General features: G+C 48.4%; 1 protein-coding gene across 1 annotated transcript; it reads right to left on the reverse strand.

The window, feature by feature from the left end:
- Positions 1-505: 505 nt before the first annotated feature.
- On the reverse strand, positions 506-27218 carry Slc26a11 (solute carrier family 26 member 11). Its single transcript, XM_052756356.1, is given in 17 exon segments — positions 506-1210; positions 1213-1269; positions 1483-1555; positions 2506-2639; positions 3068-3167; positions 3989-4116; positions 5836-5976; positions 6173-6228; positions 7591-7651; positions 16090-16140; positions 17974-18046; positions 18405-18580; positions 20126-20268; positions 21208-21287; positions 23017-23102; positions 24695-24887; positions 25863-27218. Coding segments are annotated over 17 exon segments (1797 nt in total). The 5' UTR covers positions 26046-27218; the 3' UTR covers positions 506-1148.
- Positions 27219-27248: the final 30 nt, after the last annotated feature.

A 27248-nucleotide genomic window follows, 5' to 3' on the forward strand; every position in this document is an offset into this window, starting at 1 on the left:
CTCATCCTGTGCGGCTTCGGTCCTGGGACCCTGACTAGGGGCACCGAGGGGACTTAGAAAGGACAGACACACAGGCAGACAAGGCACTAGCCACACCTCTTAGCTCCACAGCCCAGACCCCGGCCTCAGTGTGTTTATCATGGACATCACAGAGGGAAGGACGCTAGCTAGGCAGGTGTTGGGAGATGAGCAGGCCCAGGCGGTCAGCAACCAGGAGGAAGAAGCAGCTGCAAGGCTAGCTTCTGTGCACATCACCACTCACTGGCACGAGACCCCCAGGAAGGCCCGACCATCCCTCTGAGCCTCACCAGCCAAGATTTTGCCACTCTCATGGGGCTGAGGCACTGGAATCCTTGGCATGGCTGTGCCCACACCCACCCTTCACTCGTTCGTGGCTTCCTCCACACAGGTCCCTATCCAGACACAAACACACACACACACACACACACACACACACACACACACACACACACACACACGGACCCAGACACACAAGCACAGAATAAATAAAAATCTTGTATTTTAATGCCATCCATCATCATAATAAATAACTCACAGTAAATGACTGCATAAAGATGGTTTACAAAGCACCTTGATGTAGTGATTTGGTTCACATAAGAGGCCACCATGTGTACACACTGACAGATACCTGTCCTGGGCAGGGGACCTCAGGTGAGGAGGACAGTGAATGGGATAGATGAGTTCTTGGATTTTTTTTTTTTTAAGCAAGCATTAATGTTTTGCCTTTTTTTTTTTTCCAACAAAAACACCAAAGTGATGACTTTCATTTAAAAACACACCATTTTAAACAGCCTTCATTGTACTTGGCACACTGTGGCCCCCTCTCAGCTCAGCTTGAACTCTGAGCTGTGGTCAGACACATCTCTGAGATGCTTGATTTTCCGCCTCTTCTCGGGCAGGGCCTGGTTCCAAACAAGAATTCAGGACCTGGGAAGTGCCAGCTCACCCCAGCCAACCTAGGCCACAAGCCCTGGGTCCTCCTGTTTCACCTGGCCTCTCTCTCTGGAAGAAATTTTCACAGCTAGGGGACAGCATGGAAGTCTCACCGCATGACCCCCTGCTCTTTCCCAGAGCCACCTGTGGGGTGCGTTTTCAGTCCCACCAGGCTGGTGAGTCTGTCGGTGACGTCAACAACAAACCCCAGTGACAGAACCTTCTAGAGACTTCAGCAGGGAGATCTTGTGCTCTGGGCAGGGTCTTCGTGGATGTTGTAGGGTTGAGTCCCTGGTTCCTGCTGCAGGGATTTCTCTGCAAAACACACGGGATTTTATCAAGTACTGAAAATGCTCCATAAGGCCGGGTCCTACCATTGGATGGGATTCGAGGAATGACCGTCACCCAGGGTATGGTGCTGAGGAAGAAAGTGTGGGCCTGCCTGGGGCCAGGGCCTTTCCGAAGTTCAGGGCTTTCCTGTTCCATATTCATCATGGAGTTTTGCTGAGGAATATTCCTGGCACTCACCAGCCTCCTCCAGAGTGGTGAAGTACTGGAGCCCCTTCAGGTCAGCGGCCAACAGTGTGCGAAGCACAGGCACCTGGGGGACAGACAGGCTTCAATCCAGGGCAGGGGATGGCTGCTCTGCAACATGGGAGAGGTAGACTAGTGGATGCCTAGTGTTCCAGTGAGATTCTGCTTTGTCTCATATGGATGGAGGAGGAGGAAGGTGGTCCTTGGGGTCCTCCTGCCAGAGGATCTTTCATAGGAACAGTCTCCATAATGATCTAAAACAACGAACCTCAGCCCCCGACTGGGCACCATGATAAAAACACCGCCTGACTGAACAGCCAACATAGCAATGAGAACATCTGCTGGCACCATTCAGCCTTGAGAGTACGCAGAGCACACCCACGGATAAATCCTCCCCTCCCACAGTCCCCTCTTCCTCCCTATAAAGCTGGTGCCCCCTGGGCACAGTCCCCACTCTGTTCTGATTAAAGCACACCCCACTTCTGCAGAGGTTGGCCTCCTCTTTCTTTTATTTTCCACATTGACTCATGAATCCTGATCTAACAACCATGAAGATGAGGGCTCACACACACACACACACACACACACACACACACACACAATGGGCACAGGTATGGCCCTGGACCAGAGCCCTGGCCTTAAGTTCCCAACACTGGGCACACAGACCACATGTGTGGGTCGGCGCTGACCACAGGAGAATGAAGTCAGATGGTCAGTAACCTGCCAAGTTACAACCACAGCAGCAGAGAGGCCTGGACATGGGTCCTTATAATGATCATTTAGGATTTTAAAATATTTTAATTTTTGTTTTTGACAGGGTCTTACTCTGTAGCCATGGCTAACCTTATACTTGAAGTGTGACCCAGGCTGGCCTTGAACTCATGTCAACACTCTTGCCTCAGCCCCCTGCATGCCAGGACTATAGGTACATGCAGTAGTATCTGTCCACAGGTGTCACAATAGCCCAGAGCCACAGGGATGGCTGTGGACCTTCCTGAGGTGGCCTGGCTCTCCTACCTGCAGGCCAACGAAGGCCAGGGAGACGCCCCGCTTCTGGAAATCCTCCAGGAGCTCACTGAGCCCCACAACCACGGTGTAGTCTATGCTGCTGACATGCGTGCACTCCAGGACCGCGCAGCGTGGTAGGGATGCTGGGGAGAGAGGCCAAGAGTCTGTTACAGCACAAGGTAAAACGAATCTCTGCAGCCACGGCGGGTGAAGCAAGGCCATCGAGAGACCGTTCCCCAGGACTGTCACTCAGCAAAGGGGCCAGGGTGGAGGCAATGGCTGTCTGGAGAAAGCTACTTCCTTCTTGGGTTCCCCTGAATGTCAATTCCCCAGGCAGAGGAACAGAAGCAAACATGGCCTTTGCTGAAACAGGCTGTGGGGGGAGTCATGGGACTGCTGCCCAGCAGGGACTGTCCGATCCGCAGCAGACACTACTCAAAGAGGCCTGAAATGTGGAAGCAGGTGACTGTCTCCCCGACCACCGAGGCTGTGCCTGAGGGTGCTGAGGCTGTGGTGTAGGTGAACGCGGGGGTGCGTGCTGATTTCTGCTCATCTTGGCTGACCCACATACCTTCCAGTGCCCGGGTCATTATTGCCTCTCGCAGGGCATCGATGGCAGGGAAGTGCAGGCCACTGGCCGGCTGCAGGACAAGAACGTGTCCTTCTGACACCTGAATGAAGGAACGCAGGAGTGAACGCCAGAGGCAGATGGGGCAGGACGAAGGGCTTAAACTCTCCCACTTTACAACTGAATTTCAGTTGCAGCGATCTGAGAAGGGCAAGCAGGTGTCTTTGCGGACAAAGGGCCATCAATCAACAAGACCCTTACATTCAGGGTCGAGGGAGAGAACAAACTCAGAGGGTCTAAGTCAGCCTCACAGTGTCTCAAGGACAAACCCAGCAGCCCCTTCTGCGTCACGTCCAAACTTGTGCAGATGTGTCCAAAAACGGTAAGACTAAACCTCAGCCAATTAGAAATACACTAATGTCCTCCCTCTTAACAACAAAAAAAAAATATAGAATATAAGAATAAAAAAATTGGCATGTGAAAAAAAGAAAGAAAGAAAAGAAACACACCAATGTAAATGCTGCCTGCTTAACCAATTATGTAGCTGACCCTGACTCCCTTAGCTGTGCTAGGGAGCCCGCACTCATCTCAAGGTCGTCGACATGATCCCACATGCATGATGGGACAATAAACGCTCTTTGTTCTGCCATACCATTAGTCTGGGGTCTTCCTTCAGCGTTCCCAAGGGCCCTACAAGGATACTCTTCTAGGCTTTGCTCATTTGCTCATGGACAGGCAGGAAGCCCTGACCCAAGCCTAGCACACGGGGTACAGCAGGAGGGGGAGCTGGCAGGGGAGCCCCCAACACCTCACACTCAGGAGAGCTAGAGATCGCTCTCCCTCAGAAGCATTGAAAACAGAAGACATCTCAACTACCTTAGCAACCCAGGGATTCCCGCCGACATGTCCCCACTCTGGGCCTACCTGGGTCTTGGGCCTAGCCACAGAGTGCAGGAGGATGAGCAAAGACACCAGGGTCCCGGCCAGGATGCCATACTGAACCTCCCAGAAGCACAGCAGGAATGTCACGCAGAGGGGCAGCAGATCCAGCCCTAGAAGTGAGGGTTCAGGGCACCACATCCCTCTCCCTGCTCCCCGAGCCCCATGGCCCAGTGGCCAGCCCTTAGCATCTCCTGGGTTCATAGTGGGGGTGAGAGCCCTAAACATCTGTTAACAGGAATAGAAGCTGTGGGCTGCAGCTGGCCCACAGACCACGGGCAGAGAATTGGGTCCTTGTCTAGCAGGTAGCCTGGCCCAGTCCCATCCCTCCAGCCTCTGTGAGCAAGTAGGCATGGGGAGGAGCTTGTCAGAGAACCCAGAGAAAAGGGACAAAGAGAAGGAAGGTGTGTGTGTGTGTGTGTGTGTGTGTGTCTGTGTGTGTGTGTGTGTGTGTCTGTGTGTGTCTGTGTGTAGATATGTCTATGTCTGTGTGTCTGTGTATGTATGTATGTGTGATATGTCTGTGTGTGTGTGTGTCTGTGTATGTAGGTATGTGTGATATGTCTCTGTGTGTGTGTGTAGATATGTCTATGTCTGTGTGTCTGTGTATGTATGTATGTGTGATGTCTCTGTGTGTGTGTGTGTGTGTGTGTGTGTAGATATGTCTATGTCTTTGTGTCTGTGTATGTATGTATGTGTGATATGTCTCTGTGTGTGTGTCTGTGTGTAGATATGTCTATGTCTGTGTGTCTGTGTATGTATGTATGTGTGATATGTCTCTGTGTGTGTGTGTCTGTGTATGTAGGTATGTGTGATATGTCTCTGTGTGTGTGTCTGTGTGTGTGTGTAGATATGTCTATGTCTGTGTGTCTGTGTGTGTATGTATGTGTGATATGTCTCTGTGTGTGTGTGTGTGTGTCTGTGTGTAGATATGTCTATGTCTGTGTGTCTGTGTATGTATGTATGTGTGATATGTCTCTGTGTGTGTGTGTCTGTGTGTGTGTGTAGATATGTCTATGTCTGTGTGTCTGTGTGTGTATGTATGTGTGATATGTCTCTGTGTGTGTGTGTGTCTGTGTGTAGATATGTCTATGTCTGTGTGTCTGTGTATGTATGTATGTGTGATATGTCTGTGTGTGTGTGTGTCTGTGTGTCTGTGTGTGTGTGTAGATATGTCTATGTCTGTGTGTCTGTGTGTGATATGTCTCTGTGTGTGTGTGTCTTGTGACTCCCAGGATTCTCAGAGGACTCCTTGGCTGATGTAGTGTCCTGGGTTCAAAATACTTTGACTCAGCCTGGGATTCTACTTCTGAGGCAGGAACCCAGACATGCCCAGTCTCCATGGAGCCCCAGCTTCCTCTGGAAGCATCTATTATATCTCCCCCACACACACATACAGTAATACACTTCAAGGCTGTCCTAAAGATGAAATGTGATGACACACAGAAAGACTGAGACAGAACAAGTGACCATGCCTACATCTGGCAACTGTGGCCAACGAGGAAGAAGGGGAGGCAGAAAGGCTGCTGTGGGGTTGGGCAGTCACCCACCTACCCACCCACAGGAAGATGGGAGGAGAGGGAGGGGACAGAATGGGAGACCCCATTCTCCACTGAGCTCAGCTCTGCACGGACCAAAGTCCAGCTTCCCCAAGCAGATACCCTGAGTGACAATTGTATTTCCTAGCTTTTTGTGTGTCCTTTCCTAAGTTTACCACGAGGCCCCTGCTCTAGCCCAAAGTAGGGCTGCAGGCTGAGAGGGGTAATAAAAGATGCCCTTGGCATTCAGACACCGTGTCAGAGGTTGCCTGCCTTGAATGCGCACATACGTACTCTTAACACGCCAGAGCGTCCTGAGGATCTCGGCATCAAAGAGCGGGGCCACAGCCGTGATGATGACGGCGGCCAGTGCAGACTTGGGGATGTAGTAGAAGAGTGAGGTCAAGTAGTCCAGGGACAGCAGCACCAGCACACCTGAGGGGAGAGGGGTTCCCACCCGGCACCCACAAAACGAAGTTGAGGGACGGAGGGGCCTGGTGTCCAGTGGGACACAGCTGTGGACCCACACAGACTTGGTATGAATGCTCTACAACATTAAGAAAATTATGGGCTCCTTCCCCTCTCCACCATGCCCATGCATGGACCCAAGGTAAAGAAGGGGGGGACTCACCAGTCACCAGGCCCCCTGCCGGGGTACACACTCCAGACTGGGCATTCACAGCTGTCCTGGAAGACAACAGGGAGAAACCTGTCCATCTCCAGTGGCTGAGGGGAGCTGTCTGGCCTCATACTGGGGCTGACCTTCCAGTCAGATCTGAGATGGGAGTGAGGGCAGGCAGAGCTGACAACAGGTGATTGCAGCCGCAGGGCACTGGGCACAATCTCTATGGTTGTCTACATTTTTTTTTCCCCAAGACAAGGTTTCTCTGGGTAGCTTTGAAGCCTGTCCTGGAACTTACCCTGTAGACCAGGCTGGTGTTGAACTCCCAGAGATCTACCTGCCTCTGCCTCCTGAGTGCTGGAGTTAAATGCAGGTGCCACCACCGCCCAGCTATCCTTTGACAGTTTTATAAAAGTTTATCTTGACATCATCCCCCATTCTTCTCTCTCATGTCCCTTCCACTTCCTCTTTTTCTTCCTAACACGTCCCCCTTCTTACTCATGCCTTGTTTGGACGGCCCCTGAGTTTAACTAGGGCCCCCTGCATAAGCCTGGACGCGGAGCACAGGCAACTCACCACAGGCCACACTGGGTGGGTGGGCTGCCTTGCTTTCCCTAATACATGTGTCTATTAAGTATGAAGACACCAACCAAGAACCCCAATTCCTTTAAGATCTCCCGTCTTCTGCCTCCTACATCCTAAGTTCCTGCTGAGGAAGGCACAGTTCCCCTTTCAGCCATGGGGCTTCCCCTCCCGTCTTCCAGACTCCAGGGAAGACGGCCTCCAAACCTGACTCATCAGGGCAGACTGAGAACTTCCTGTACCCATTTCTTTCTTCCTCTCCTTTCTTTCTTTCTTTCTTTCTTTCTTTCTTTCTTTCTTTCTTTCTTTCTTTCTTTCTTTCTTTCCTTCTTTCCTTCCTTCCTTCCTTCCTTCCTTCCTTCCTTCCTTCCTTCCTTCCTTCTCTCTCTCTCTCTCTCTCTCTCTTTCTCTTTTTAACAGTCTCGCCCCATATAGACCTGGCTATCCTGGAACTCACTATGTAGACCAGACTGGCCTTGACCTCACTATATAGATTCAGCTTCCGCTGCTTCCCAAGTGCTGGGACTAATTGTGTGTGCCACAATGCCAGGCTCTCTCCCTACTTTCTTTTGGAATTAACTCAGGTACCAGCATGCCTGGATGGGCCAGGGACTTCTACCACTAAATGCAGGGCAGGGATGCCAGGAGCTATTCTGAAGGGCAGCTGTAACCTTCCTTGCTGTGGACACGGTCACAGCTTTCCAAAGGTCTTTAGAATGCCTGGGGGACTAATAGGGAGAAGGAAGAAATAGTCAAATGTGGTTAAGGGTGTGGCAGGGGGGAAAAGTGGTCTTTGGCCCCTGTGGACCCTAAGTGTACAGAGAAGAAAGAACATGGCCACTCACCGCCCAAAGCTGCCAGTGACTGGGTAAGACGAGACCAGGGAGCCCAGCATATTGGAGAAGCCTGAGGAGAGAACAGAGGTTTCCCTGAGGAGAGCAGGAACATCAGACAGAAGGAAAAACGGCAGGAGGAGGAGGGGGTCAAATGCAGAACTACACAAGGGAAGGATGGAGGGAAGGACTTGGGATCCCTCCCCCACTTTCTTCTAGGAAAGGGAACCAGATCTTTATCACACTCATCTGTGCTGGAGTCTAGGGTTTTGTTTTTTGTTTGTTTGTTTGTTTGTTTTGTTTTGTTTTGTTTTTTGAGACAGGGTTTCTCTGTGTAGCTTTGGAGCCTTTCCTGGAACTCACTCTGTAGCCCAGGCTGGCCTCGAACTCACAGAGATTCACCTGCCTCTACCTCCCGAGATTAAAGGCATGCACCATCACCACCCTGTGGAGTCTAGTTTAACTCCCACCTCAAATTCTAGGTTTTTGCTTTTTTTTTTTCCCCCTTGAGACAGGGTTTCTCCTTATAACAGCCCTGCCTGTCCTGGAACTCGATCTGTAGACCAGGCTGGCCTCAAACTCACAGAGATCCACCTGCCTCTGCCTCCTAAGTGCTGGGATTAAAGGTGTCCACCACCACTGCCTGGCCAGCCCCCAGTTTTTGCTTATTGAGACAAGGTCTCATGTATCCCAGGCTGGCCATGAACTTGATATGTAGTTGAGAATGAACCTGTGAGTCTTCTGTCTCTACTTCCTGGGTGATGAAATCACAGGTTTGGACCACCATGTCCCATCTGTTCTAGGTTTAAAGTAGAGCTGGCTCAGGCCTTGCCATATGAAGCCTCATGACACCTTAGAGATAGTATCAGTAACTACGGAGAAGACATCTACCTGAGTACCTATAACATGGCTGTTGTGAATGCCAAGTCAAGCTGAGGGACCGAAGGTCAAGGTCGGCAAGGTGCCTCCCCCAGGTAACACTACAGACCATATCACATAGCCTTGCTGCACCAAGGAAATAAGATCTTGGCCCACACTTACCACACTCTGCCTACCCAACATCCATCCCACCCATGAACCTTTACAATGACCTACAAGGCAACTACAGGTTCAAGGCCTGCTCCTGGAACTTCCCTAGCACTAAATGTAAGGAAGCCAGTCGCCATGCCCAACTTAGACACAAAGCACGGGCAACTGATCAGTGGCCACACCACTGAAAATGACTCTCTGTCCCCAGCAGCCATTTGCTGCCAACAGCTCCTCTGCCAGGGTGGGTAGGCTGTCTTAAAACACTAATCAGAGACCCCAATTCTTTTACGATCACCCCTCTTCTGTCCCTACATCCACAGTTAGGCTGGGCTGACCAAGGGTCACTAGAAGGCGTGGTAGACTCACAGAAGAATGAGAAAAAGCCCCAAAGACTGGGGATTACTGAAGTACCAGCCCCTCTGGGGTCCAGAGCCATGCTCAGGCCCTTGAGAGTAAGGAGGGGCAGGGACAGCAGAAGGCTTGGTAGAGTCTGGACAGTGTTGCTGGAGATTTGTTAGAACTGACATTCCGAAACTGCTAATAAAGTAAAACCTTGCCAATAAAGTTAAACATTGGCAAAGAGCTTGCAGTAATTTTTTTGAGAGAGATTAGCAACAAATATCCCCACAACAAGAGACTTCAGTGTATAAAATGAATTAATTGGATCCTTCCTAACATTGTACAAGGAACATCAGCTTCTGGAGCCCCTACCTTCTATACTGATGTAAATAAATCAGGAAAGACAGGTTATAAGTCAGGAAAAATAAATAAAATGGCTCAAACCCCTTATGATTCCATTCAAAAGTCAAAATTATACTCTATTTTTATGGTATTAGTAGATTTTCCAGAACCTCTTAACATAGTTACTGATTCTTAATATACATAAAGAGTTGTTTTACATATTGAAATGATAAACTTATTCCAGATGATTCAGAATTAACTTTGTTATTTATTCAACTACAAGTAACCAGAAATAGAAATCATTCCTTATATATAACATATATCAGATCCAATACAGGCCTACCAGGCCCTTTAGCACAAGGTAATGATGAAATTTATCAGCTATTGATAGGAAATGTGCTAGAAGCCTCAGAATTTCATAAGAAACATCATGTTAATAGCAAAAGTTTGAAGATTTTTCTATCACTTGGCAACAAGCCAAGGAAATTATAAAGAAATGTCCTACTTATTCTTTATATAATCAAACTCCATTATCTGCAGAAGTAACCCAAAAGTTACTCAAAGAAATTAAATTTGACAAATGGATATGTTTCATTTTGCAGAATTTGAAAAATTAAAATATGTCAGGTGGTGGTGGCTCATGCCTTTAATCCCAGCACTCAGGAGGCAAAGCCAGCCAGATTTCTGTGAGTTCGAGGCCAGCCTGGTCTACAGAGCAAGATACAGGATAGGCACCAAAGCTACAGAGAAAACCTGTCTTGGAAAAAATCAAAAAAAAAAAAAAAAAAGAAAGAAAGAAAGAAAGAAAAATTAAATATGTGCACCATACCATAGATTTCAGGGGGAACTGCTTTGAGTTCCAAAAAGGCTGATATGTATAGGTATGCCACACAATCCTACAGGACAAACAGTTATAAAATGATCTAACCGCACTTTAAAAGATATGCTTAATAAATTTATTAACTTTAAATTTTTAAAATGCTAATGAGAAAGGAATGGCAGCTGCAGAGAGACATTAAATAGAAAAAAACTGCTGAATTAAATCAGCCTGTGTACTTCAAAGACATGTTGAACTCAGAATGGAAACCACAATATGTGTTATGTTGGGGAAGATGTTTTGCTTTTGTTTCCACAGGAGAAGAAAAGCTATGGATACCATCAAGATTTTTGATGAAGATTAGACTTAAATAGGAGAGACCTCTTGTTTAGGAGAGGTGATAGTTCATCAAACAGCATGACCACTCCATCTAAACTAACTCTAAGGCTAACAAATGCCTTTCATTTGACCAGATATAACCTGCCCAAAAGGGGAAATTCCCCAAAGTCAGGGTTGGGGAAGGGTTTTGTTTTTGTCTTTCCAGGAGAACAAAAGCATCCAACTAAGGAATCTGAAGACCACTGGACAAAGGAGACATCGAAAGAAAAAGGACAAATCATCCAGAGACAATGTCCCAAGAAAAAGAGTAAATTGGCCTAATGGTATAGCACCTTTCCAACAGGATAAATCTTCCCAAATGTTTGTTTCTGCTGTTCTCTATAGACATAAGAGGCAAATGGTCTTTTTGTGGTCCCAATTCAATTAAAAATTAAAGCTGGCTTTGGAGTTGGAGCACGGCTCTCTCCTTCTCTAAACCCAAGCATGCCTGTTAAAGAAAAATCCAAAAATCTCTGTCTCATGTCAGAAGAGCCACTTGGTGTGGGACAGAAGAAAAACCAAAATTAAGGGACTATTCGATTGTCACTGATCTCATAATCCTTTCATCTAATTTTGACTCTTTAAAACTTTTCTTAAGTTATAAATATTATCTCAAAAATTCTAAGATAATATATATATATAATAAATAAATATATAAATATATATTTAAGCTTTCTGTCATGATATTAATGGTCATACAGAGTACTAATTCTAGAAATTGGCTTCATCTAGCTTCCTGTACCTGATTTTGGGCTTGAGTCTGAAACAGGTAACTAGGAACTAAGTTTGTGTACCCTGGATGTACATAACAGATTGTGGTCCTTTAACTTCTTAGAGATCTGCTGCATATGACTTATTTAAAATGTTTAAGTTTTCTGCAGTGAACCATTCCTGGCAGTGACCTTTGAGGTCTCTAAAAAGATGTTGGTGAAAGACCCTAGCCCTTCAGGCTTACACCCCCAAGCCTCAGAAAGAGAGAAACTTCAAGCACCAGGAAATGAGAAACTAAAAATCTAGTTCCCAGGGCAACCTGACTCAGCCACTACTCAATCACCCCTGTAACAATATAACAATGTAAAGAGATTTCTGTTAAGAGGTGTGCTCAACTGTGACTGGGAAAGTTGCAAATGTTCCAGGGAGGACCACCATGACCTGTATGCACTCCCACCCTGATACCCCCCTTGAGGTTTCAAGAAAAATGTGCACACTGATGTAACTGTATCCCCCTCTGTGATCACTCTGTAACCAGACAATGATTTTATGAAATTAGCTTCTAGACATAAATCAATCGAAGTGACATTGTATGGGAATTGTAATCTTATGGCTTTTGTGGGTTTTTCCTTTAAAAGCCCTTATGGGGCTGCAGTAAGTTGCGACTCTTCCTCTTGGGAGCAGAGTTTGCCCATCTGTACAGATGTTTCTTCAATAAATTCCTCGTGCTATTGCATCAACTGGACTGGAGTCTGGGTTCTTGGAGCGCCCACTTGAGACCCTAAACTTTGGGGTCCAACATTGGGACCCTGCAACAATGAATCCACCTAGATTGTGGTAATGCCACTAAGCTGACAGACACCATCCAAAGATCAGAGTTGGACTACAAACTGCTCACTACAATTTCAAGGCGGTTAGCTAGGATGGTCCAGCCTTGTAGACTACTCCAGCCCTGCACTTTCCCATCACATGGAGACTGGACAACAGCTAGCTCTCCCAGGACTTGATCATTATCCCAATTTTCTCAGGGTCTCCCAAAGATGCCATCACCCCCAGACAATAGGAAGTAATTTTAATAACACAATGCCCACATTCACAATAGGTGGGGTGGGTGGTTTTTTGGTCATTCAGTGGATTATGGATTTTTATCATCATTTGGGGGGGGGTTGGTGAATGTGGTGATACACTATGTACCCTAATAAAATTTGCCTGAAGGTTGGAGAACAGAACAAGCCACTCGATTAAACACAGGCCAGGCAGTGGCAGCACACACCTTTAATCCTAGCACTCGGGAAGCAGAGATCTGTCTGGATCTGAGAGTTCAAAGCCATTCTGGACTACATGAGATTAACTCAGTCTAAGATAGAAACAGAGCCAGGCAGTGGTGGCACACAACTTTAATCCTAATACTTGGGAGTCACACGCCTTTAATCTCAGCACTTGAGATCTCATGCCTTTGTTTGAAAAGCACACACACCTTTAATCTCAACACTAAGAAGGAAGTAATATGGCTGGGTGGAGAAAGGTATATAAGGTGTAAGGAGACAGGAACTAAAGTCCTTTTGGCTGAGAGCCTTTCAGTTGAGGACTCAGAGGCATTCAACAGAGGATTCACAAAGTTGGCCAGGTGAGAAGTGGTAGTGGCTTGTTCCTTTGTCTCTCTGATCTTTCAGCATTTACCCCAATATCTAGCTCTGGGTTTTTATTATAACACCATTTAAGTTTCGTGTAACACATGACAAGTTGTTATTGGTCATGGTCAGGGAGGAAACTAAACAAAAGAGACTAGATCCAGGGATCTCATTCTGAAAAGAAAAAAGGGGATAGATTGACCTGCTTCTGCCTTCCAAATGCTGGGATTAAAGGTGTGCACCACCACATCTGGCAGAATCTATTTTTTAAAAAAGCAACTACTAGTCTCAAATATTTTACATTGCTATGGATTTCTGTATATTGATACAAATTTAAGGCTATTTTTGTTAGAACATACTGTATATATGTTTCTACTCTTGTTTAAGGTATTGTACCTATACAGCTCATTTAAAAATGTAATGAAGAGCTCTAGTCCTTGAAAGCTACTTAGGATAATAAAGAAATGTAGGTTATTAGTTAGTCATCTATAACAATTAAATTTGTGGCCATGTCAGGTATGTTTTCAAGGTCAAACAGACACAGTGTAGATAGATAGATGGTCTCCAAACACTTCAGAGACCTACAGACTATGACATGTAAGAGGTTTTCATAACCTGAGGCTTCTCATGACTTGAGACACAACGGCTCCTGGCTGCACCAATCTACTTCATAAAAGGACGGTGAATATCGAAGAACCTCCATATGGAGTTTGCCTCATTGTGGCAAAGGTAGCCACTGGGCAAAGACACTGCCCTCGCCTCAACTGCTGACAGCATGCTGTCCAAACTGGACAAGCAGAACACAAAAGAAAGCGACTGCCAAACTTAGCCAAGACAAGGTAGGGCAGTCCTTCAAAAATTCCTGCTTCACAATAGTATGTCAGGTACTCTAGGCCCATAGGCTGAGGATGGATGCCCCAATGTTGCAGAGGAACCTTGGGTGTCTGTCCAGCCAGCCAGCTGTCTCTGTCACTTCTTAGTTTTGGAAGTTGTTTACTCTGCACTTCCTGTTTAATCAGCTAATATTTAATCCTTGTCAGGATTTTGATGATGTTGAAGACTAGATAGTTATAGTTTCATTTCTCCTTGTTACTAAATACAGAAAAGAAACTCACAAAAGAGGTGTAAAGTGTATAATGTTGAGAGACATAAAAGCTTAAGTTGTTTATCTAAGAAAATATTTTAAGGTATAAAAAGATTTTTTTAGGCTAGTAATACAAGTTATGATAGAAAATGGTTTAGGTATAAAACTGTATAAAACTGACTCTCCAAGATAGGATAGATAATGTAGTATTTTCTCTGAATTTGCCAAATACAAATGGACTGAACATTTTGAATGTATTTCTTACTTGATAATTGTTCATACTGTATATAGTTTTACTTTTTAAAGATTAAAACTTTCCCTTTTTATTTAGACAATACTTGATAATTGCTCTTTTTTTAAAAAAAAAAGATTTACTTATTTATGTATACAGTATTTTGCCTGCATGTGATCCTGCAGGCCAGAAGAGGGCACCAGATCTCATTACAAGTGGTTGTGAGCCACCATGTGGTTGCTGGGAATTGAACTCAGGCCCTCTGGAAGAGCAGTGCTCTTAACCACTGAGCCATCTCTCCAGCCCCGATAATTGCTCTTATTATATAAAGTTTTACTTTGTTAAGCTTAAAACCTTCCATTTTTATTTAGACAATACCTGATAACTGTTCTTATTGTATATAGTTTTACTGTGTTAGAGTTAAACCTTTTCCTTTTTATTTAGACAAAAAGGGGGAAATGTTACGGAATATTTGTTTACACTGTGTGAAGCTGTGTCACTGTGATTGATTTAATAAAGAGCTGAATAGCCAATAAACTAGGCAGGAAGAGAATGGGCGCGACTCCAGGCAGAGAGGGATTTGGGATGAATCCAGGTGCTTGAGCAACACCAGCGAGACAATGAAGAAGTTAGGTGTATAGTACCAAGAGAGAACTGAGCCACGTGGCGGAATGTAGATTAATAGAAACAAGGTTAACTTAAGTTATAAGATCTAGTTAGGAAAAAGCCTAAGCTAAGGCCAAGGTTTCATAATTAACAATAAGTCTCCATGTTGTTACTTGTGAGCTGGCAGCCCAAAGGGAAGTCCGACTACAGGACAGTGACCAAAGGCTACACAGGTCCACACTGACCCATGGTGGTCAGGGATTACCTTGGGAGGCAGAGCCAGGTGGATCTCTGTGAGTTCAAGGCCAGGCTGGTCTACAGAGCGAGTTCCAGGAAAGACCCAAAGCTACACAGAGAAACCCTGTCTCAAAAAACCAAAAAAAAAAAAAAAAAAAAAACCGGGCGGTGGTGGCGCACGCCTTTAATCCCAGCACTCGGGAGGCAGAGCCAGGCGGATCTTTGTGAGTTCGAGGCCAGCCTGGACTACCAAGTGAGTTCCAGGAAAGGCGCAAAGCTACACAGAAAAACCCTGTCTCGAAAAAAAAAAACAAACAAACAAACAAAAAAAAACCAGCCCCAGTACTTTCCAGGCTCACATGGGCATTCACCAGGTAGGAAAGCCCAGGTTCCACAACATATTAAAAACAGTTCCATTATCAAATCTAAGATTCTCAGTGAGGGGCTGAAGCAATGGTTCAGTTAAGAGCACTGATGCTCTTGCAGAGGACCCAGCTCCTGTGTCCAGCACCTGCATGGTGGCTCACAACTGTTTGTAACTCCAGTTCCAGTGAAATTATGCCTTCTTCTGACCTCCACTGTATACACACACACACACACACACACACACACTGCCAACACATAAAAATAAATGAATCTTTAAAACAGAAAGATTTTTAGTGTTGTTTCAAAATACATCAGTACATATGTTAGTTTGTAGGGACAAAAGAAAGTGCAATTAATCCTGACCCAGACCCTAGTGGACCACCTGAGTCTTCACTGACCCATGTGTCCTTGCCTGGAGAGGAACACATTGGGAAAAGATGGAGGCACTGTCCTGGGCCCCATTACCACATGTTCTTCCAGGGAAAGGCATTCAAGAGACTCACCTGTGGGTTGGCGCTGCACCCTCCAGCTCCCTCCCCAGCACAGGACAAGGCTATAGTTTAGGCAGGCCCAGCAGGCACTTGGCCAGCAGAGGAACAGACCACAGGAGAGGGATGGAACTGACTGGACACCTGAGGACAGGTCCAAGCTGAGATTTCAAAGTCCTCTCTCCCCCACAAACATCAAACCTGATACAATCGGACAGACACAGAGGCACTGGGACCAGAAGGGGTCTTACCGATGGCCAGCAGCTCCTGGTTGGCATCAATGCGGTAGTTATTCTGAGAGGCTGAAGAGAAAGGACAGCACAAATGTTGTCACTGATGTACAAGAACAAGTGATGTGTGGTACCAAGTTGAGCAACTTAGTTTACACACATAAAACATACACAAACTGAACACACTTGATCTAAGAAATCCTTAAAAATCCAAAAGCAGTAGCTAGAGAGATGGTTCAGTGGTTGAGAACACTTGCTGCTCTCACATAAGGGAGGGGTTCGGTTTCAAGTACCACATGGTGGCTCACAGCTGTCTATAACTCTAGTTCAAGGGGTCCAATGCCCTCTTCTGGCCTCCACAGGCACAACACACATGTGGTGCACATACATACATATAGACACTCATACATACATAAAAATGAATTAAAATTTGGAGGGGAAGGTTGAAACAGGATATTACTGTGTGACTCTAGCTGGCCTGTAACTCCCTATAAATTCCAGGCTGGCCTTGAACTCACAAAGATCTGTCTGCCTCTATCTCTGGGTGCTGGGGTAAAAGTGGTAGACTACCACGCCCAGCAAATAAGCAAATCTTAAAGAGGGTCTGATTGGGGTCAGGGACAAAGTGCTGGAATGCTGGAGAAGGGATCTGTTCCAGGAACAACCAGGACCAGGCAGGAAGCATGAATACAGAGTTTTGAAAGCATGTATTATTTTTGCTGCGAATGATGATGGGAATGGTGTGTGTTGCTGGGGAAAGAACCCGTACCAGACATGTTAGCCAAATGCTGTAGCACTGACCCCCACTCCAAGCCCTGGTTTTAGTCTTCAGAATCATCCTGTCCCCATATTGAAGAGGACCTGCTGTGGTTATGCATTGGAACCCAGACACAGATAAGACAGAGCTAGAAGAACTGCTGTCTCTGGTGGGGCGAGTGAGGGATTTCAGAGCCCCGCCTTAGAAAGGTAAGGCCCTGGTACAAACCAAGCCAGAGGGAGAAAACACGGGGTCAAAGTTTTAGGAATTTAGTGAGCCCAGTACTAAAGTTTAAAGTTCAGCCTTGCTTACTGATTAAATTAAAACTTTTCAGCTGGATGTGGTGGCTCATTTTAATCCTAGCACTCAGGGGACAGGCAGGCAGATCTCTGTGAGTTCAAAGCCAGTCTGGTCTAGCAGTGACTTCCAGGCCAGTCAAGGCTACATAGTGTGGCCTGGTATAAAAAACAAACAAATGAATGAACAAATTTTGGGGCTGGAATGACGTCCCAGGGTTGAAAGAGCTTATTGCTCTTGCAGAGGACCCAAGTTCAGGCTCACCACCACCTGCAACTCCAGTTTTAGGGGATCTGACACATTCTGGCCTCTGCAGGCATCTGAACTCACGTGTGTGTGTGTGTGTGTGTGTGTGTGTGTGTGTGTGTGTGTGTGTGTGTGTGTGTAGGAGCATCCACAACCCAGAAATCAGCAAGGGCTCCATACTAGGACTCATGTACCCACACAGGCTAGGCTGTCAGTATGTTAACATCACATCCTGATGAGGTTCCTCACTACAGAGTCCTTCTTACAGTGTGCTGGGTGTCCTTCGTCTGGACTCTGGGAGCTAGGAGTGCTGCATACTTGCACAGACTGCATTCTGAGAGCAGCTGGGCCATGCTGGCTCCCTCTCAGTCTGTGAAGCCTTCTGGATTTTAGGTTACAGATGTTCCTTAACCCTACCCCCACCCCACTCCAATTCATTTTAAAACATGAGCATGTATTCCTTGTATTAAAATTCTAATTTTAAAAATTAGAACAGGCAAACACCCCAGGAAGCAGGAGCCTGGTGTGTGTGTGTGTGTGTGTGTGTGTGTGTGTGTGTGTGTGTGTGTGTGTGTTGGGGGAGTTATAGGCAGTGGGCATCTCACCAAAGGATTTGGCCATGGCGATGCTCTCCAGGAGGCCCACCAGAGGTATCACAGCCAGTCCAGCCCCCATGTCCTGAGAGGAGAGAGGGACAATGAGTAATCTTCCTGTGCTCAGGGAGGGTCTTTCCAAGCAGGGACCCACTGCAGCAGGATGGTCCTTCTTGGTGGCTAATGGAGGCAAACATTGCCCAAGCTGCAGCAGTATGAATTTACACTGGAGAGGAAATACCACCTCATCATGAAAAGAGAGGCATGAAGAGGAATCCAGCAAATGCATCCTTTCCCAGTGTCCAACGGAGGGAGGGGTTCGAGGCAGAAAGACATGTGTCCTATTTGGTTTCTTCTCCACTTTCCTGAGACACCCCATCTTGAGGACCCGCCCCAGGGGCCATCTCAGCCTCTGTCATGCTACTGGTTTTGCGTCTGCTCACCTGCACCATCTCAGAGAATGAGATAGTCTTATTGTCTGTGGTCACTGAGAAGGGTGGGGCCCGCACAGGAGGGAGCCCCTTGGCTATCTTCCCAGTCAGAACAAAAGGATGGTGTCCTGTCACTTCGAAGGAGTAAGCAATCAGGGCTGCAAAGGAGACCACCAAGGCATTGCGAGCTGGGACAGATGGGAGAGAGATTGGTGAGATGCAGTCTTGTTTGCTTTTGAAGCTTTATTTATTATTTTATGTGTATAAGTGTTTTGTCTGCATGCATGTGTATGTATCCTGTGCATGACGGGTGCCTGAAGAGATCAGAAGAGGTCAGTAGATCGCCTCGAGCTGTAGTTATAGTTCCGAACTGCTATGTAGCTGCTGGGAATTGAACACAGACCTCTGCAAGAACAGCAAGTGCTCTTCACCACTGAGCCATCTCTCCTGCCCCAAGACACAGTCTTAATGAGAAAAGGAAGGTAACTGAGGCACCACATCTCACAGTCAGGGGACACTACCCTTCCACAACCCCCCACTGCAGCCTGGAAGACTCAGCAGGCATGGGCACGTGGCCTTGTGAAACACACACCAGTGGGAGGTGACAGGAAGTAATGAAGCCTATTGTATGATGTAATGAAGGCCCCTTGATAGCCTTCTCCCAGAGTTCCAGAAGAGACGCTACCAGTGGCAGATTAATTAATCTGAGGGATACACTAAAAATCTATGTATACAAAACTCTTAATCCATTCACTTTATTCTTCTGAGTCAGTTCTCTCTCTACACAGCTTCTACTCTGCTCTCTCAGTTAGCTCCTTTCTTGCCGGATTTCTCTCTTCACTTTTCTGCTGTCCCCTCGAAGTGCCATCTTAACTCCTTCCTCTTTGTCCAGCCCCATCTAGGTTCTCATCCGTCTAGTTCTTTCCCATCTTAGCTGCTCTCCCGACTCCTCCTTTCTCATCTTGTTCTTCCCCACCTGGCTCTTCCTCATCTTCCATCTCATTCTTCTAGTTCTCTCCTCGAGTCCTCCAATCTAGTTCTCCTCAAGTCTCCGAGGTTTACAGTTATATACCCACGCAGTAGCAATGCTCTGGCTAAGGCAGGGTCACCAGGCTTGAATCCCCTCATGGTCGGAAGGAGGGCAATAAGATCCACACAAAGAGCAGTAATAGACAGACATCATCTGCAACCCAAAAGGGAAGTGACTAATGGGGGCCAGAATCAACTGAGGGCTAAATTCGGTTAATATCTGAGCCAAGGGGATTTTATGTGCTCAAACTACATTCTTAGGAGTGGTTAGGTAAGGTGTTGGAGTCTGAAAGTGACAATAAAACTGTCTTATTTTCCTTTGGCCCCTTATCTGCCCAAGCTATCTCGCCTGCTGCCATTTTTTGTGTTTTTTTTTCTGGCAGGGTGGGGGTGGGGGGTGTAGTTAGGTAACCTGCTTCACAGCTTGATGTACCTGTAAGTAGAAACCCTTTAGTGCTGAGTTAATTGCTAAAGGTCAGTAAGTTAAAAAGTTAAAGGTCAAGCCCGTCTCAGGAAAAAAAACCAAAACAAACAAGAACACTGGGGGACGACCACAGTGACCGCTGATGTCCCCGACGGCAAAACCATTTAAGTCTGAAAACTATCTGCTGCTGTACGTCCTCAGCTCAGCTCTGGGCTGGAAGCGCCTATGCCCACAGCACCAACTCTGTGGAGCCGGCTCCTCTGCCAACAGGTCTCCTTACCTGTTGTGACAGTCCACACCAGCCCACGGCTGAACTTGACACCAAGGGGCGTCTGAGGGTGGGGAGGAGGCATGTGTTCCCGCATCAGCTTCAGCACAATCAGCAGCACCACGCAGGCCAGCCCCAGGACGGCGTCGCCCACCCTGCGGACAGAGGGCCAGTCAGCACCTGACTCTGTGCCTTGAGGGCTGCTGGGGCTATTCTTCCCTTTTATTGAGATAGGGTCTCTCTACACAGCTAAAGCCGTCCTTGAACTTGTAATCCTCCTGCCTCAGCATTCCAAATGCCAGGATCACAGTCAAGAGTATAGCTCTCAGCGGTAGCTTTTGCTGCAAGGCTCTCCCTGCCCTTTCCACCTTCTCCTGAATAACCTACACCTCTGTTCTACTTCAGAACCTCTCCGGCCTCTGAAGGACACACCCTTCGGAGGGCTGGGAAGTGAGAGGCCCCTCATCACCATGGCACGGGGATTACTGGCCCAGTTTTCAGTCACGTGTCCTCTGGCCTATAGATGCTTAGTCTGTTCCCAAGAGGTTTGGAGGGCTTGGGATGGCACGGTCAGTGACTCCCACTATAGCACTGTCTGTAAGGGGCTGGACTGGCCAATCTCACTCCCTTGCCCCCACCAGGGCAGAAAGGAAGCATCCTACCACTGGCTTCAGACCCTAGGGAGCAGCAGCAGACTGTCCTCTGCTCGGGTGGCTCCCCAAATAATTTCTGGCAAAAGAGGCAGGCCGTTCATCCTGGTTTCCACTGGGCTGCTGGGGTGCGTATCTAACTCTCTGAAGGATAGGCCCCCTATGGGCGCCCCAGGTCTCTCCGTGGCTCCCTGGCCTGCCTGCTGGCCCTGTTCTCTGCCTCACTAAGAACTTTGGGAGTGAGACACTGACAGAGAAGGCTCTAGTCTGTCCACACTGCCCAGGTCTTGCTAAAATGCTGCCGACTCTGGGTCTGGCCCGGCCCGGCAGACCTGGTGTCTGCAGGTCTAACTTGGGACAGCACTGCTCCCAAGGGCGCCTGTGAGACAGAAAAAATGTCGCCTGGATGGGGCTGAGGTCAGGAAGGACAAAAGCCGACAGTACCTGGTCTCTCCGATGTGGAGGAAGGTCTGATACACCTGGAGGAAGAACTGCCGGGGGATGTTCCGCAATCCCAGCAGGTTCTGTTCAAACAGAGGAGCCATCAGACAACCGCCCACCAGCAGCCAGCGGCTCACACTTGCCCCATCAGAGGCCCCGGAAGTCCCTCGCTGGACCCCAATCCCCAAGGCCATGCTGCTCAGGGCTCCCAGGAGACCCCAAGGCAGGAGAGTGGAGTTATCTTAATAAAGACGAAAAAACAGTTTGGGACACCCCCAAGCAGGGAAACCAGTTCTACAGCTGTGTGGTCAGGAGTCCCGGGCTGCCCCTAAGCACCTGTAGACACTGGTCCAAAGTCATGTCCGTCACTCCTAGCACCACCCCCACCAACCAGAAGGAAAAATCACACCCACCACAAGACTACACATGGGCAGGCAGGGCTCCACGGGAGCCGGGCGCTGCCTGCCTTCAGGAGAGGGGGCTCTATTCCCTGGTTTTGTCCTTTATCACTGGAGGTCCAGTAGGGGCTGTGACAAGCTGTGACAGCCTGACACCTGCTGCAAACACTGGGGTGTGGGAACTCTGGGTAAGCAAACACAGATGCATTCTGGGTCTCAGGGGACTCCTGTTCTAGCCATGTCAGAGTGCTGCAGGTCACGATCTAATCAAGTTTTTAAAATCTGGTGGGCAGCTAGGATTGCAAAACAGGGGGGGCAGAGAAGGAGAAACCACTCAATTCTCACGAGGAAAGGGAGGAGTAAAAACATACTTATATACTAAAATTGAATTATGATGTTTTCCAAATAGAGGCGGCCCTCACAGAAAAGACACGGGCACACCCTGACAAGTGTGTACATACCTCCTCACCGCACTTGCCCACACCTTGCTAAGATGTTTGCTTGTTTTAAAGTGGGCACAATGACAAGCCTGTCATCTAGGGATCTGGTGTGGGAGGGGAGTTAGGGCTCAGGAAAGTGTGACCTAGTGCTTAGCAGTCAGAGTGGAAAAAAGAAGAAAAGAAAGAAAAAGAAAGAAAGGAGAAGCAAAGGTCAGCCTTCCCACACACTCACCCATATCCCCACCCTGGATTTCTCAGCCCGCACCAGAGAGGTGGAGCAGCCCCTGGCCTTGAGAAGCATGCCTGGTGGAGTTGTGGGGTGGTGACACAGGGCCACGAGCCGGGGTGTGGCCCTGAGTATGCCACGAGGGGCCCAAGTGGACAAGAACAGGACAGAGTCCAGTTCCACTCTGCACAAGCTTGTCGGGTGCACACTTCACACAGAGCACCCAGTCCCATCCCTGTGGGCTGGCAGTGGACAGAGTAAATTCTACCCTTGGGTAAGTGAAGAACAGGAGTTTTAGTACTTTCTGTAGATATCTTACATACGGCTTAAAAAAACAAAAAAGGTAAAGTCTGGCGTACTCAAAAAAATGGTAAAGAAAAACGGAGGGACCACAGCAGCAAAGCCGTGCACGGTCAGATCTGGAAGATGGTTGCTGGAACCTGGCAGTTGGCTGGCAACCACGAGTCTCATGTGTTCATCAAGACCGGACAGAAGCACCCTGGGAAGCCCATCTGGCACCGGGGCAATAAAGCCAGGAAATAAGGTACAGCAGCCAGCCCCAGACTCCCTGCCGTGAAACCTGACCGTCACTCAATACCTCCTCTAGGAAGGCACCATGTGCTTCTCGTTCCCTGGGGAACAGACGGCCACAGGCCCCGACAGGCTACAGGCATGACTGGCCTCGGTCTTACTCCCAGGCATGACGACAGTAGCCACAGGACAGAGTCCAGGTGGACACTGTGCCTACCTTGATCTGTCCAAAGCCAATGGTGATGGTGGCAGCAGAAGTGAAGCCTTTAATGACAGGGCAGGAGATGAAGTCCAGCAGGAACCCTGTGGCCAAGAGAGCGAGGACGGGGACATGTAATCAACCTCAGGAGAAGGGGTATGTGTGGGCAGGGCGAAGGGGCACAGTGGGGCTGGGGGGCAGACTCCACAGCTAAAGACTGACCGGCAACATGCCGCTCTGGACCTCTCTTTCTAAAGACTTATTTTTTAAAAATGTGTGTATGTATGTGCCTGTGTGAGTTTATGAGCACCATGTGTGTGCAGGAGTGAACAGAGTCCAGGAGAGGATGCCAGATGTCATGAAACTATAGTTACCGTTGGTTCTGAGTTGCCCAGGTGGCTACTGGGAATTGAACCCAGGTCTTCTGCAAGAGTGGTACATGTTCCTTTTTTTTTTTTTTTTTTTTTTTTTTTTTTTTTTTTTTGAGACAGAGTTTCTTTGTGTAGCTTTGGAGCCTGTCCTGGAACTCACTCACTCACTCTGTAGACCAGGCTGGCCTCGAACTCACAGAGATCTGCCTGCCTCTGCCTCCCAAGTGCTGGGATTAAAGGTGTGCACCACCAAGGCCCAGAGTGGTACATGTTCTGAACGGTGAGCCCTCTCTCCAGCCCTGTATCTGTGGTGATTCCCCTACAGGTTTGAATGAACCCAGCTCAACCTGTTTTATTGTAACTGGTGCTGGACGGGAGCTTCTCGCCATGTTTAAGCACAGCGTAATTTTGGAAAAAAGTATTTGGATAACAATTAACTCAGTCCCAATGTACAACAACTTAAGACACATGTTTACACAGAGATTCGTTACAAAGTACATCTGGCTTCTTTCACAAGAATGGGTACTGTTGACTCATAGATAGGGCCCAAGATTTAGGGTCTAGGGAGCTTGACTGAGGTAAACATAATCCTGTGGGTGTCAGGACTGGCCTGGCCCTGAGATAACACAGAAGTCACTTAGGCTGTTGTACAGCACGTGTGACATCACTGGTAAGAATGGACTTTATAAGCCAGGTATGATGGTGCACACCTTTAATCCCAGCACTCAGGAGGCAGAAGCAGGCAGATCTCTGGGTTCAAGACCAGCCTGGTCTACAGAGCGAGTTCCAGGTCAGCTAGGGCTACACAGAGAAACCTTGTCTCGAAAACCAAAACCGAAACCAAATCAAACCAAACCAAAACAAAACCAAAAAAGAATGGGTTTTGTGTTCTAAAAGCAATACTCAAGGTTTTAGGAGAAAGAGTCTGGGATAAGTAAAAACAAAATTTCTGGAAGATATAGGCAGCGCCTGTCTCATCAGACAGCAGAGGATCACCAGTTGTAAAACTTCACTCTTCCTGGCGTTCTGGAGGAACACTAAGCACCTCCATTGACAGGTGAGCTGTGTTTAGCCTTCCTGGCCTCTCCAGTGCTTATCTGTGTGCACGAGGCCTTTTTGCCCTCTACACATATTCTAGACATTTTGGAAGGTCGGAAAGGTCTAGGCTCTCCAAGTGTTCTCGTCTGGGCCCTGTGCAGAACACAGCAGAGCTGGAGGTGCCCCTCCCTGTATACAGTGATGTAAAGAAAGGCACCCCAGGAGGACTTGGAACCCCAGGAAGAGCAGCCGTGAACGCCCCCCACAACAGGAAAGCAGAGTCTTACCCAAATGCAGGAACCCCATGGCCAGCTGGATGCACCCAGACAGGAAGGCAAGCAGCACCGCGTAGGCAGGCTCACGGAAGGTGTAGAAGGACACCAGGAGGGACATGATAGCCGTAGGGCCCAGAGTCACGTCCCGGGAGGTGCCCAGGAAGAAATACACGAAGCATCCCACAAAGGCGGAGTAGAGGCCATACTGTCGGGAAGAGACTGCAGTGAGCACCAGGAGGCCCAGGCAGGTCACCAGGCATCCATGTCTCCGTTGTCTGTCGGCACCCCAGCACACATCAGAGGATGCACCTCTCTCCTTCCGCTAACTACCAAAGGTGGGGGCTGGGGCCGTCTGCTGGAAGCTCAGAGGTCTGTGTGCTTATAGTTGTGAGTCTGAGAAGTGTTTGCCTTTTTATTTATTTTTATTTCTTTTTTTTAATTTCTTTTCTTTTCTTTTTTTTTTTTTTTTTTTTGGTTTTTGTTTTGTGTTTTGAGACAGAGTTTCTCTGTGTATCCTGGCTGTTTTAGAACTTGCTCTGTAGACCAGGCTGGCCTCAAACTCACTGAGCTCCACCTGCCTCTGCCTCCCAAGTGCTGGGATTAAAGGTGTGCGCCACCACTGCCCGGCTTTGTTTTTAATTTTATGTTCCTGAGTATTCTGCCTGCAATTATGCATGTGTACCATGTGAGTGCAGGTGACCTCAGAGGCCCTGTTGGATCCCCAGTAGCTAGAGTCACAAGTGCTTGTTATGAGCTGTACCATGTGGGTGCTGGGCCTGAACCCAGGTCCTCTGCAGGAGCAGCAAATGTCCTTAACTGCCGAGGCATCTCTCCAGCCCTAAGTATTCCTTTAAATCTGTTGTCTGTAATTCAGTTTTTAGCCTTGTACTCTCAATCCACTTGTCTCAGCTTCCCAAGTGCTGGGATCACTGGGAATGAGACACCAGTACCTGCCCAGTCACCATAAGCCATGATGCGGGCCCCAGCTGGAAAATCTGGGACCAGCTTGGCGCCGAAAGGCAGTCACATGTTAAGTCTTAACAGTTAAGAGGTTAGACACAAAGAGGCCACCAGGGTAGGACACGTCCAAGTGTCTGAGGGCGCTGTCGGGTGTTTCTGCCTGTGCAGACACTGAGGAACAAGGCAGGGTGAGGCTGTGGAGAGGGGACAGCTATTTCACCTGGGGTGGGAGTCCGGCCACTTCCGCATAGGCCAATGCCTGGGGGATGACCGTGAGTCCCACGGAGAGTCCAGCGATGAAGTCCATCCTCAGCCACTGCAGAGAGTAATGAGGCAGCCAGGCCAGGATGGGCAGCCTCCTCTGCAGGGCCCCACGAGAGCAGCAGCAGGTGTCTGGTGCCATGTCCAGGCTGGGGCAGACCTCTCACGGAGGACGGATTCCCTAGAGTGGGGCTGGGCATGGGTGACACAGAGCAGTGATCGGGAGCTGGGCTTGGGAGAAGGTGGCAATATCCTGTAGAACCCCCCTCCCCAGGGCCTCAGGAGGAGGAAGTCTGCCTTTTGTGGAGGGGAGGCTGAACCAGGTGGCTAAGTTCACCAAACCATCATGAGCCTGGACCAAGGATTCAGGAAGGCCCCTCCCTTGGCCACTGCCCCTGAACCCCACTGTCCCCAAGCCTGGGTGTCTCTCCGTCAGCAGCAACTCCTGACAACAAACTCCTGCTAGCCTGGCAAACCAGCTCTTCACGGGAAGCCTAGAGACTAAATTTTAGGCTCTGAAGAATCGTTTCTTTCTCAACTCCCTCCCCAGGAAACCTGACGGTAGTACCAGCCCAGATAGAAGCAGGTCCTGCATGTCAGGCCTCCGAAGGCTGACTGAGTGTGCGGTTGGGCAGCCTGGAGGCTCCAGGGCGCCAAGATTTACAAGTGTGCACCTTACCACCTGGGAAAGCCACCACTGAGGAAGGGCTCCACTCACCACTGAGGACTGCAGTGGAGGAATGGGGACAGGGGGTGGGTGGGGGTGGCTCACATTCTAGAAGTCACGATTTCCCCAGCACCCACCTGTGGCATTCATAGCCCCAGACGAGCCCTGGGGACTCTAGCAGGTTTTCCAAAGACCAACTAGAGCTCCCAAATTAATTCTAGGTACATGTAGCATCCTCTAAGATTCTGGCACAACACACACACACACACACACACACACACACACACACACACACACACACACACACACACACGAGTCCCAGCACCATAGCTAGTTCACCACTACTGGTCCACTCGCCCAGTCCCCTGAAGTGCTATTCTGGACAAAGTCCACTCCTCTCCACACCCACGTCGCTGCTAGCGCGGGATCCTGAGGTCCCAGTGGGGAACACAAATAAGTCTGAGAATCTGGAGCAAGGCTGAGAACCTGGAGCAAGGCTGAGGGCGGCCGGATTCCGGTGTGACTCGGTGGGGGAGGGTCCCCGGAGTAGGGCGTATCCGGGGACCCAGAGCTGGCCCCGCGTCCACAGCTCCTAGTGACTCCAGCCCATGCGGCCACGCACTCCCTCGCTCCACTCCACGGACCCAGACTCACCCACCGGACGCTGAGGCTCAAGAT

The sequence above is a fragment of the Peromyscus californicus genome, unplaced genomic scaffold, assembly GCF_007827085.1.
Source record: "Peromyscus californicus insignis strain IS unplaced genomic scaffold, ASM782708v3 Scaffold_3__1_contigs__length_106647218, whole genome shotgun sequence".
NCBI lineage: Eukaryota > Metazoa > Chordata > Mammalia > Rodentia > Cricetidae > Peromyscus > Peromyscus californicus.